This window comes from Alligator sinensis, unplaced genomic scaffold, assembly GCF_000455745.1.
Source record: "Alligator sinensis unplaced genomic scaffold, ASM45574v1 scaffold528_1, whole genome shotgun sequence".
Classification (NCBI taxonomy): domain Eukaryota; kingdom Metazoa; phylum Chordata; order Crocodylia; family Alligatoridae; genus Alligator; species Alligator sinensis.
Genome location: NW_005841846.1, coordinates 5,261,999 through 5,274,944, shown reverse-complemented (window position 1 = coordinate 5,274,944; position 12,946 = coordinate 5,261,999). Strand labels below are relative to the sequence as shown.

Sequence of the window (12,946 nt, the reverse complement as noted above, 5' to 3'; positions counted from 1 at the left end):
CTTTTGGAACAAAATGAAGGAGGAAAAAGGAAGGATAATTACATGAGAAGTGGCAGCAGTGGTGGTTAAGGTGGCACCATCTGACACAGCAGACATCTGGCTCAAGGTTGGGGAAGGTGTTTCAGAACAGTCAGTAGTATCATAGTTACAAGTCTGCAGCTCATCTAGAATGGCTGTGGAGGACTCACTCACTGTGCAGGAGGAGTACTCGCTCATGGCAGAGTCTGTCATTACAGAGGCTGTTTCGTTCCTGTGGATAATATTTTCAGGAGCTATGAAAGGGCATTTATATGAAAAATGTGAAAGGGCTGGGGTTTTATAAAAGCGTGAAGGCAAAATATCATCAAGTGCTGGCAAAGTAAATGATGCTAGATGGGTGTCATTGTCTGGTGAGAAAGAGGTTCTGTTAACTGGTACCACAGAAGGAGGAGGCAGTGGAGAAGCTTCTGTTGCAGTTTGTCTGTGTGTCTGTGAAGCATTTACCTCCATCACATTGGCAGTTACTTTCTGGTTTCCAAGCTGAGGTTTGAGAAAAAAAATAAGAAAAGAAAACATATTACCAAATTAATAAAAAAACCCTTTCCCCTTTGCCTTTTACTGTGCGTAGGAGGATCACTGAAATGTAAGTTTTTAAACACTCCCAGGAAATTCATGTTCACATAGATTAGAAAATCAATCAATCACACACTATATTAAAGTAGGAAAGCAGAAAGAAAATGAATCCATTGAGTACTGGAAGCAATGCCAGATACCACAGTATTCTGGGATAAATATTCACAATGTGTTTTATGTTTTAATATCTAGAATTGAAATTTGAGTAGGATAACTGTAGAATTTTCTGCTTTACATAAATATGAGATTTGAGAGTGCCACTGTTAATTTGGCAGACAAGGTTCTTTGGGTAGATACGATATATTTTATTAGACCAACTAAATAGTTGGAAAAATTGTTCTTTGCAGGCTTTCAGGCAAAAACACCCCATTAATTTGGCTCATAAAAGCATAGTCATATAAGGTTTATGCAATTGTCATAAATATTTACCCTTCCTTTCTCCTAAACAAGGTAAATTTTCCATCAGATTTTTTGAAACAATTGGTAATGTATGAATTAGCAGGACTGCACAAAAATAGACTGAAATAATTCCAGTTATATAAAAAATGTACACATTAGTTTTAAACAATGGATTCTGGATTTTTTGCCTCTTCCAGTGGATTAACACTTTTCCACTGCCTCACTGATAAAAGTAAAACATATTGATAGTTTTAGAATTTCAGCCCTGGAGGCACCCTGTAGTCCTACTGGGTCACAACTTGTATAGAGGAAGGGAGCCTTTTCAAGATTAAAAGACATATTAGTTACTAAGGTTACTGGGCTTAAATGTGAGAAGTTGCAAGAGGATTGGTAAAAGGAAGTTCTGCAGGGATGGTTTAGTACTGAAACATACATAATGTTTGGCTGGCTTTAAAATCAGGGTAAGAGTGTTCTTAAGAATATGTGAACATTTTAATGAGAGCGCTTTGGGAAGTTTGCCAAATGCTGGATGAGCTTTGTGTTCTGATGCTTTAAATCAGACATAACATACTGAACTTGATCTGATTCAAAAACTTGTTCAAAAAGTACAAGCTTCGCCTTTTTTCTTAATTAAAGGTACATGAAAAGTGTACTGGCAACAACTCCCTGTTAAGCAACTACATGATAATTTTCTATGCTGTCAGCTAAGAGCTTCCTGTCAGTTACCGACATATTACACGACAAATTGAAACACATTTTAAAGAAATGTTGCCTACCTCAGCACATTTTAAAGAAATGTTGCCTACCTCAGCACTAATAATTTCGCCTCTGAGGGCTGAGAAAATGCAGAATCTTTCCAAGGGGGAGATTCTGAGGATTTAAAATCTTTATAAATTATAGGACAATATACCACACAACGTCTACCATATTTAAAAAAAAGCAATGTTTACTCACAGCTATCATACTGTTACTGAAGATACCATAGTTATTTCCTCTACTTGGAAGAGACAGCTTTAACTCCAGTTCCTTTAAAATCCCCTTAAAAATCTAACAGATTTTCCTAAGCATTTAGAATAATCTTTCAATCCAGCATCTGAATGCTTTCAAGCGAGCATTTTAAACCCCTTCACAGTATATAGGTGCATAACCCAGATCATGACGCTTATGAGATCCATTAAACATCTAGTTCCATAACCATTTCTCATGTCAACAAGTGTTTATATGAAGAGTCCCATTAAGTTCCAGGAATTAAGAGTTACAGAATCTTAAACAAGAGAATAGAAATTAAGTGCTCCAAATAGACTGAGAGATTACATTTGGAGTTATAACATCAATGATGTACCCAAAAAGAGCTAAGTCTTTGAATTTTCTATCCTGGAAATCATTTTATGGCAAATTATCCTGTAAAAGACTATATTTTTGTTTTAGAAAGTAGACCTGATATAATGGTCAGAATGACTCATGATTCTGAATTTAACTGGTGTCATTCTCCATTAACAAACCCCCTATTTTAACACTTTTGGCTGGAAGATGTTTGACTGATCTATCAGCGAAACTCTCTAAGAAATAAGCCAAAAGAGTAGTTAAAGCATTTGTGTCAGTCACAAATTGATATTAGTACTGTACTGTCCAATGAAAGACAATCACATGAATATTTACAAGTTACAGTTACACAACAGAAAAATCAGTTGTTTAAGGTACACAATGGTTCCATCAAGGTGTATGCATGACTTTCACAGCTCACTTTTGGATACAGCTCATTGTCAGATACATAGGTAATAAAGGGAACACAGGGCTATCAGTAATACTTAAGACTAAGATTATTCTATTCAGTTCAGTAAAAAGGCATGAGCCAGAAAAGTGACCTATTAGAGGTAATATATTTTTAGAAGGCCCTGAAAACAGGAAGCCCCAAAAGTCCTTGAGAGGAGATGTCCTCTAAGAAGCAATGACAGAAAAAATGGTTAGAGGTGTTTGTGAGCTAAAATAGCTAAATTGTTATATTGGAGATACAGGAAACCAAATAGCTTAACACAGTGGGCGCATCCTGTGGGCCACCCCACATCCGGTAACCTTATGCACCCCTGTGCCCTGAATCTGTCATGGGGTGACCCTGCACTGGAGCCATCTGGAGCATAGGGCCATATCATCTGGACTGTGGGGCTCCCATGGGTCTGGCAATGATGATGGGGGAGCAATGTAAACATTAATTGCCATGGCTCTTGGAGCAATTAATGCTACTGCCACTCTCCTGATGCCAAATTTCTGGACTTGAGGGAGGGCCACAGGCCAGATGACAGTTCAGTGGGCTGGAAGTTGAACACCACTGACCTGTTTTCCAATTTCTATACAGGATCACAACTTGCATGCTTGAGAAAAGGAGAGGTGGACAATAAGGGAAGGGATATCCAGGGTGCATCCAGAGAGAAAATAAAATTGGATTCAGAAAAAGTTAACACGTGGTATTTGTCAGCATTGTCAAAAATAAAAATCTCATTGTTCTCTCAAAGAATGTAAAGATATCAAACTTAAAATGCATGTACAAGGAGCCTTGAAACTCTAAGCACTTCCTAATGAATTCTGTCAGTTCTGTGAAGGTAAACTTTAATGTTTTTGACAGTAATAGACTTTCTGTCACAGGCATAGCTATTACCATTCCTTTTGAAAGATGTCATCACTGATATTAAAATGAACATTTTTTTGAAGATGGACTAAACAATTTCAAAAAACTGTGGGTACCTCCCAACATAGAATGACAGCAAGCTTTAAGCAATGGAAATATTTAGCAACCCATATTACTGTCTACCCAGAGCATACCATCTTCTATCTCTGATCATTCATAGCTTGTGGATTCAATTCCTGAAGTACCAGATCAAAGGCAGCACTTCAGGACAACTGTAAATACTGATTTACAGATACAGATTCCATTAACTTCAGTAGGAAATGGATCAAGTTAATTATTGCCATGTACCAAGCAAAACTAGCCCAAGTTTTGTTGGATCTATTACTGGTAGGTATTTTGAATATGCAAATTACAGAAATTGGAAAACAGCTGAACAGATAGCTATCAGAAGCCGTGGGACTTCTAAATATGATCTCATTATTTGTGCTTGTGAAAGACATAGAAATGTCAGCATATTCTTCTCTATGATGAAAAGTTCCAAATAAGCTGTTTTGTTGTTTTGGGGTTTTTTGCTTTTGTTTGTTTTTATATGTTACTATGTAGCAAGGTCATGGATGGCAAAATGTTGGGCAAGAAGCCTAAAGCATCCAGACAATTCACGTAAAATGAGCAGATGTGGTACAATATGGTCTTTAAAGACAGACTCATAGCATTTTATTATAAGTTTTGTGAATTAGTGCAACATAATATGATGCATGATAATGTGCCACCAAATTGCTGGCCTTGCTTCAACAGTCAATACACAGATGAAGTAACTCAGAGAGGAGTGAATGAACTAATTTTAATACTGTATTTACTCACATAACACACACACCTTTCCCCCCAGAAATTAGCAAAATTGGGGTGAATTTTTAAGTGTGGAAGCTTATTTCTGCACCAGAATGGAAACATGGGGATGCTATAATGGCTGCCAGGGGCTGTGACATTCTCAGTGTCACTCTCTTTCTCCTTTCAGCTCCAAAGCTCAAGCAGCCAAATTGGCAATAGCTCTGACAGCATTAAAGTTTGAGCTTTGGAGCTGGAAGGAGAGGGTGAGTGATGCATCACCCAGAGGCATTCAGCCACGGTGATCCTGTGCTGTGGCAGGGAAGACTTCTTCATTTTGGTTTCTCAAAACAAGATGCGTTGTCCAATTTGGGGGCATGTGGTATGTGAGAAAATATATTATGTATGATAGCATACAAGCATTCAGGTACACCCACACTCTTACATAAATGGGTAAAAATACCTCTTATTCTTTATGTTGAAAGCTGGGCTTAACACTTCTAAGCTTGACTGAAAGTTAAGTTCCTAAACTCACATTTACATCTCAATTAAATAAAATTCTGTGTGTGTTCAGCACCTCTCAAAATCAGTCTGTTTACAAATGGGTCTATTTGTGAATCTGTGTGTTGAGCTTTAGGTATCTGATTTTGAAAACTTTGACTAGAGATATTGGAATGATTTCTGCAGAACTGCAAATCAGCATTAATGTAAATGTTGGTATCTATAGTAAAATGCATTTTAAATAGCAGAATCTGACTGGAGGTTTCATATTAATAAAATGTTATTTAATCCTAAATTTTGGACAAATACCTGATTCTAAAGGGTTCATTTTTCCAAATACGCAACTTTCTGCAGGAGCAATAAAGTGCAAAACCATGTGAAATTGCAGTGTCACCTGTAAACTGTGTCACTGAAATAACAGTAAAGTTTTGTTAGTGCTCCTGACATTCAAGACTTTATATTTAGAGCTGGTCAAAATTTCCATCAAAATTGATTTTCAATAAAATAGAACTGTCAGCAGAATGATTTTACCTTTGTGAAACGAATGTATTATTTTCCACAGAAAAGTACATAATTTTTATCAACAAAATTATTTTTTGACGGAAATAGTTTGGTGCTCACATTTTTGTGGAAAAAATGCAATAGAAAAAATTCTGAACAGCTCTATAGAATGGACTTTGCCAGCTTTTAAAACAGAAGGCTGAAGAAAGTTTAAAAAATAACATCTTTCCTGAAGACCTTGTATCATCCCAAAGTCTCACCTTATCTATGAATCCTCCTAGTCTCATAGCTAGTTTTACTGCTAGTTGAGTATGCCATGACAGCCAAGAGTTTGCTTAGTGAAGAAATATAATTCAATTTCCTGAAAGTAGTACATTTCCATCGGTCTCAGTAAGTGGCTTTTAGATAAATATAGCCCCTTTTATCATCTACCATGTCATTTGTATTCCAGTCCAAATCAATAAAGTATTTCTCTGCTCTTACATAGAAAAGGGTTATTTGAGGCTTTTTACAAGTGATATCATATACAACTACACTGTGTCATACTGCATAGCTACAAAATTTCCACTCTGAGTTTTGTTCTCTTCAGAATTATTTGGTAGTTGGGCACGTTATGATGAATAAGGGACCCCTCTGCACGTGCAGGTACGCAATGGGATCTAATGCACAATCCACACAATCATGCTTCCTGCCATGCCACATGTGCATAGCAGGAGGTGTGACTGTGGGACTGAGCATCAGATGTGCCCATGCAGCTGAGAGATCACAATATCTTTGGTCTCCCAGCCACCAGAGTATGGGGGGCACCACTATGACTGGCAGGGCCAGATTAAGGCATAGGCAAACTAGGCACTTGTCTAGGGCCCTAAGTGAAGAAGGAGCTCAGTTGTGCTTATTTTACATATTGAAATTACTGAGTGAAAAAAAAGTAATATAAAATTTCATCTTCAGCTGGAGGCCCATGAGTTTGTTTGCCTAGGTCCCACTAAAGGGTTAATCCGGCTCTGGTGGCTGGGATGCCTGTCAGCTGGGAGCTCCCGTGCTGCGGGTACACATGGCCTTCTGAGCTGGGTGCTCTGATCAGCTGATGGGGCTCCCAGCTACAGGCCCCCCTGGCCACACATTCAATTAATGGCATGACAGGAAGCAGTTACAAAATTATTACATTTTATAACAATTATTGCAGTTACAAAATAATTACATCATTGCACTCACAAAATTATATTTTGTGAAATAACTTTGTTGCTCATCCCTCTTTTTATCAAGCCATTAATTGACTGAACATGTGGCTGAATGACCACTTAATGTGTGATTAACTGATTAACTTTGTGTCTTTACATTCACCTCATTTCAGACCTGAAAAAAGAATTTCATGCAGCATTTGTTTCTCCTCCTCCAACTGGCCCTCCCATAGCTTTTTAGCCTGCATGACAGACCATCTTTCTGCAGTTACTATGGACCTTTCAGCCACTACTTCTCTGAGTCTGCTATCAGCCTAGATGTTAAAGCTCTGAGGAAGACTAGTTGTCTTAAAACGCAGACAGAAGTTATGTTTGTTGCACAATTAGCCCCTTGAAAGTGCTGTACAGCCATGCCCTTACAGAAGAGCACAGCTGCAGAGTGCTTTAAAAGGGCCCAATCCTGCAACAATCTGAACTCTCATGTAATGGGAATGTAAAGTGGAACACCTTCATTAACTTGTGTCTCTGTGCACCAGGAACAGCTCCTGGTGATGTCCTCAGAATGGGAGAGGTGGAAGGGAGTGGACAAAGCTTTGTCTGAGGTTTTTTCAGCTGCCGTGAAGGGTGAAGTGGGTGGATAGGAGGGAGGGGTGAGGCTGTGGGAGAATGGCTGAAAAGTCACAGCTGCTCCAAATTGCAGCTGGATCCCCCAACCCCTGTGACCTAACAGTGAACATCTGGTGGGTTTGGGGGATCACTGTAATTCATGGCATTTCCTGTGAAGTGCCATGAGTTACAATGGGGAGCTGCAATTCTGTCTGCACTCTTAGTTACTCTTGCTATTGTTTCTCAGAAGATGACAGTCCACGATTACCTGGATCTCTTATGAAATCTGTTCCATAGCAGATGAGCTACTACTTATTTGTATCCTTTCTCCTCCCTCCTTTTTTTGAACTATTTTGCTACAGCTAACTTAATCTCCTAAATACCTTCAGGGAAATAAAATTCTGATTTTCAAAAGAAAATAACTTCTTTTTTAAAACTTAATTTTTGGCCCATGAGACCCACAGGTTCACAGAATTATTTTTACCAGAAGTGATCCATGTAATCTGACCAGTAATCTGATCAGTAATCTGATCTCTTACATAACACAAAGTATACAATATCACATAGTAATTTCTGCATTACACTCATAACTCCTTGATAGTTCAGAAACACAATTTTACTGAAAAAGGAAGAAAAGTCCAGTAGTGAGGAGACAAGCTTGGGACATGGGACATGGGTTCAAGCCCTGGTCTCGCAGGAGAATTGTGTGATTTGCACTTCAATAAAGAATGCCAGAATTTTTGTCTCTCACAGGACTGCTGTTATTAAAAATACATGAAAGATTCTGAGGTGCTCAGATACATGCCTTATAAGTACAGTAGACTGAGGAAATTTTAATTTAAAGAATTCAACTGATGAATAATCCATTCACCCCAGATTGTTCCAATGGCTAATTATGTCTGTTGTAATAACTTTACTTAACGTAGGTTCAGGTGTTAGGGCCTCTAGGTGATAAACCTGTATTGCTGGGAAACAACAGCTATGAGAAAAAGGCCAGCATATATATTATTGTGTAAAAAAGAAAGTGGCTCCCAGAAAGACACAGTACATATACATACTAGGAATGTGTGAAACGGGCCGTATTCTATTCAGATTCAGCCCAAATTGGGGATAGTGTTTTGATTTGTTGATTCGGAACACTTCCCCAATTTGATTCGGCCAAATCCAAATCAGAAGATTCGATGCTGATTCAGAGAATCAGCAATTCGGACATAGATACAGCTTTAATATTTTTTCTACATACCTTGAGGTGCCAGGCATGGCTCATGAATGCTGCGATGATGGGATGGATGGAGCGTACCACAGGAGTGCAGGCCCCCCCCGCCAATGTGCTCAGCTGTGAACCTGGAAGTGGACTGGAAGTACTTCTAGTCCAGTTCTGGGTCCACCGCTGAGCACACCGGGGCGCCCCCTGTGCCGCCGGCTCAGCAATCAAATGCAAGGGGACCACAAGTGCCCCTCCAGACCCAGGAGGCACCAGTTGCCAAGTTGGAGGGGCACTGGGGGACCCGCAGCATACTCCCCGGTGGACCTGGAAGTGGACCAGAAGTGCTTCTAATCCACTTCCAGGTCTACTGACCAGTGCGCCGGGGACCGCCCCCATGCTCCTGTGAGACACTCCATCTGCCCCAGCATCTCAGCATTCATGAGTTGCCTGGTACCTTAAGGTATGTAGAAAAAACATTTAAAGTTGTGTCTATGTCCGAATCATCAAATCATTCTGAATCAGTTTGGAGAGTTCTGATTCAAGTCAGAGAGATTAAAGGGTCTCCTGATTCAATTTTGATTTGGAGATTCGGCCACCAAATCGGGCCAAATCTCCACCGAATCAAATCAGCAACCGAAGCTTCACACAGCCCCAATACATACAGCAAGAGATTTTGTGAACACATGTATTACTAGTATGTACACACTTGTCCCACAGCAACCACCAGTGTGCACCCAGAGGTACCAGTGGGAAAATATGCACCCCCAACAAACTGTTATACCTTGCATAGCCAAGCATCTGTACCCTGTTCACATGCAGCAAATGTATGTATGCATACTCTTAAACACACTTGTGTATACTTCTTGTCCTTCTGCATGCTTGCATATATCCATTCTCATGCGCATGTTTATGCCTTTGTCTACAAACAGACCTGTCTAGAAGGTTCACACTGTTTCCATCCTATCTCCCCTTTTTATCTTAAAATATTACATTTTCTTCCACCTTACTGGCAAGACTGATCTTTTGCTTTCCCCATATGTAGGGGGAAGCAGCACTATATAGTATAATATTTCACCTTAAGCCTATTTGTCTGCTATGTTCCTTTTCTTAGTAGCAAATCTGTTGGGTGTCTAGTCTGGTTATCAAACATTTTCATAGGGTATTATGTTCTATGCTGCAATACAGAAATATAAACTCCTGAAGTCATATAAAGTCATTTCAAGCAGATACACAAATAGTGTCATGTATTTAATATTAACATTTAGAGGAAGTTAGATTGGTGTTAATCAAAATTATATTTTAGTTGCCAGTAATATAACTACAATAACAATGGCCTCAATAAATGTGCTAAAATACCAAAAAAGAATGGCTTAAAAATATTTTACACCTGAAATTAAAAGGCACATTTTCAAAGGACAATAAAGCTACAATCCTTTTCTTTTCTGTGCTGTGCTAGTGACATCAACCCCAACTCCCTATTGTCTGCTTTCTCCCAGCTGTCCTTAAACCACCTTCCTTGTTACACTCAAACCATGGAAATCCTTCCTAATTCTGGTCTGTCCAGGACACCTTTCCTTTTTCAAATCTGTCCTGAATATCCATTTCTTCCATGATGTCCACAAGGAAGGAGTAAGTAATTAGTACTAATAATATTTTATATTAAGCATTAATAAATACTAAATAGCTGGCTTAGTTATTCTGTCCCTTGAACTGTCTATCCATTTCAGGTTTGCTTTACTTAGTGCCAATCCCATGAAGCTTACAGTCTCTGCCAGCCTGTCTGCAGCACTTTGACAATGTCAGTGGCTAACAGACATGAAAGTGCATTATCTGAAACTGCACAGAAATGATTTTTGGAGTTCTTAGTTTATATCCCTACAAAGAAGATTCACTTAAGTAGCACCAAAAGGCTGGTAAAAGAAATGCTTGCACAAAAGAAAACAACCCAAGCAAACCAAAAAGCCACATGCTCCCTGGCAGGTTAGATCTTTTTTCCCTCCAAGGAAGGGAAAAAGCTAATAAACAAGTAGCTTTTCACTGGAATTTAGGTCTCAGTAAGATTCTGTCAGGACTATTTTCTTTCCAGGACGTAGTTTTGCAGACCAAACTCCATGTATTCTAATCTCTCAAATCAGCTGGTGAACAATGAAGAAACTTGGCACAAAGTGAAGAATGAGCTTCTCAGATTCTTTGCTGTTGTGAGGCTCATAAACTTATCTTAGTGTCTAAGTATATCTCTTGTTTTGCCTGCTCTCTCTCTACTGCTCTCCTTTTGCCCATACACAGTTTGGACAGGAGTCACTGGGAGAGGTCCCAGATGGTTGGAAAAGGGCAAATATAGTGCTTATCTTCAAGAAAGGGAAGAAGGAGGATCCAGAGAACTATAGACCAGTCAGCCTCGACTAAGTCCCCAGAAAAATCATGGAGAAGGTCCTCAAGGAATTCTAAGCACTCAGAGGAGAAAGTGATTAGGAACAGTCAGCATGGATTCACCAAAGCTAGTCATGCCTGACCAACCTTATTGCCTTTTATGAGCTGACTGGATCTGTGGATGCAGGGAGATCAGTGGATGTGATATACCTTGACTTTAGCAAGGCTTTTGATACAGTCTCCCACAACATTCTTGCAAGCAAGCTAAGGAAGTTTGGGTTGGATGAATGGTCTGTAAGGTGGACAGAAAACTGGCTAGATCATCAGGCTCAGAGGGTAGTAATCAATGGTTTGATGTCTAGTTGGCAGCTGGTATCAAGTAGAGTGCCCCAGAGGTTAGTTCTGAGGCTGGTTTTGTACAATATTTTCATCAATGATCTGGAAGATGGATTGGAGTGCACCCTCATCAAGTTTTCAGATGACACCCAGCTGGGGGGAGTAGTAGATACACTAGGATTCAGAGAGACCTCAACAAATTGGAGGATTAGAACAAAAGAAATATCATGAGCAGGGATCCTGGTTTTGTCTGTTTAAAAATCGCAAATTCTCTGATAAAAACCCCAAGTATTCTTATTTAATGACCCCCAAACCCTCAATTAAAATGAAACGGCACTGTATATATAGGTATCAATTGAACACAATGTTTAAATTTACAATTTAAAGCAATTTGGAAACCTATCAGTGCCATAATCACTATAATCAAATAAATTCTAAGTATCTATAAATTTTGGCATTTGATTTAGGGTTTTTTATTATGGAAAATCAGAGCTCCTCATGCCCCCTTTGCTAACCAGGACACAGATCCAGGCCCCTCACTCCCAAACCACAGCCCCCCAGCCCTGCTGGTGCCTCTCACTCCCCACCGAAAGCCCCCTGCCCCTCCCAGCCACCAGGGCCAGGGGCCCGGGGCCGCAGCCCCGAACCCCCTCACAGCAACACCTGAGCTCCAGCTGCTGCCTGTGGGAGGTGGTGGCTGCTGCAGCAAAGTGGAGTGTGGAGCCTGGCTTGTCCTCCCCTATGGGCAGCATGGCTGGAGTGGAGCCTGGGTGTGAGGCTTCCGCAGCATGTGGGCAGAACCTGGCATGGCAGGGCAGAGCGGGGCTGGGTGGGGAAGCCGTCCTTGTGAGGCACCCCCTTACCTGCCCAGCAGCAGTGAGGGACACAACACTGCACCGCCACCCCAGCTGCTGCCAGGTGGGCAAGCAGTGACTCACCAGGGTGGCACAGGGCTTGCAGCAGCAAGGAGCTTCCCTGCACAGCTCCACTCCGCCCTGTCGCACTAGGTCCCACCCACTGGGGAGAGGGCAGCAGAGCAGGGAGCCCAAGCCTGCAGTGGGAAGCCTGCATCTGTCCCCCACCCCCACCCCATGCACAGATCTGGGTGGCACCTTCCCTTCACCCCCCAGCAGTGTGCACGGTGATGGGAAACCAGGCCCCCTTTGCCTCCCAGATGAGCTGCCCGCAACTCCATCCCACTTCCCGCCCAGGCCTTGCAGTTGCCCATTCCGGCCCTGGGCCACAAGCCCCATGCACTGCCCCGGCTGGGTATCAGCCTCAGCCCTAGCCCCAGCCCTGCCCAACTCATTCCCTCTCCCTGTCCCTCCCTCCCTCCTTCCCTATGGGGGCCTCATTTTCCCATCCTCCCTCCCCAACAGACTTACCTCTGGGACCTGATCTCTAGGCTGCCTGGTGACTATGTGCTTGTGTATGTGTGCACGTGCACATGGTGCCCCCTGCCTGACTGCCCTTCTCTCACTCCCCCCAGCCCCTTGCAGGCTGGAACTCTGTCAGTCTCCAAAGAGCTCTTTGCAAAAGTGCAAAATCCACATGTTTATCTGTTAAAATGAAATTGTGAGTGTTTTTGTTTTTCCATGGGAAATGGGAAACCTGGATTCCCGCTCATGAGATTCAATAAGGACAAGTGCAAAGTCCTGCACTTAGGCTGGAACAATTTCTGCACTGGTACAGGCTGGGGACCAACTGGCTAAGCAGCAGTTCTGCAGAAAAAGACATGGGGGTTACCCTGGACAATAAGCTGAATATGAACCAACAGTGTGCCTT

At 41.3% G+C, this 12,946-nt stretch overlaps 1 protein-coding gene across 35 annotated transcripts in view; it reads right to left on the bottom strand.

Moving 5' to 3' along the window:
* Positions 1-12,946, bottom strand: part of SORBS2 (sorbin and SH3 domain containing 2) — a 434,751-nt gene that overhangs the window by 98,137 nt on the left and 323,668 nt on the right. For 21 of the 35 annotated variants that reach the window (XM_025207899.1, XM_025207862.1, XM_025207856.1 and 18 more), the window contains one exon: positions 418-519. The exons of 8 other annotated variants lie outside the window; for them this stretch is intronic. In XM_025207899.1, coding sequence (XP_025063684.1) covers positions 418-519 — 102 coding nt within the window. Of the gene's footprint in view, positions 1-42; positions 520-12,946 lie in introns of all 35 variants that reach the window. 6 more of the 35 variants (XM_025207800.1, XM_025207796.1, XM_025207802.1 and 3 more) reach the window with 2 other exon arrangements.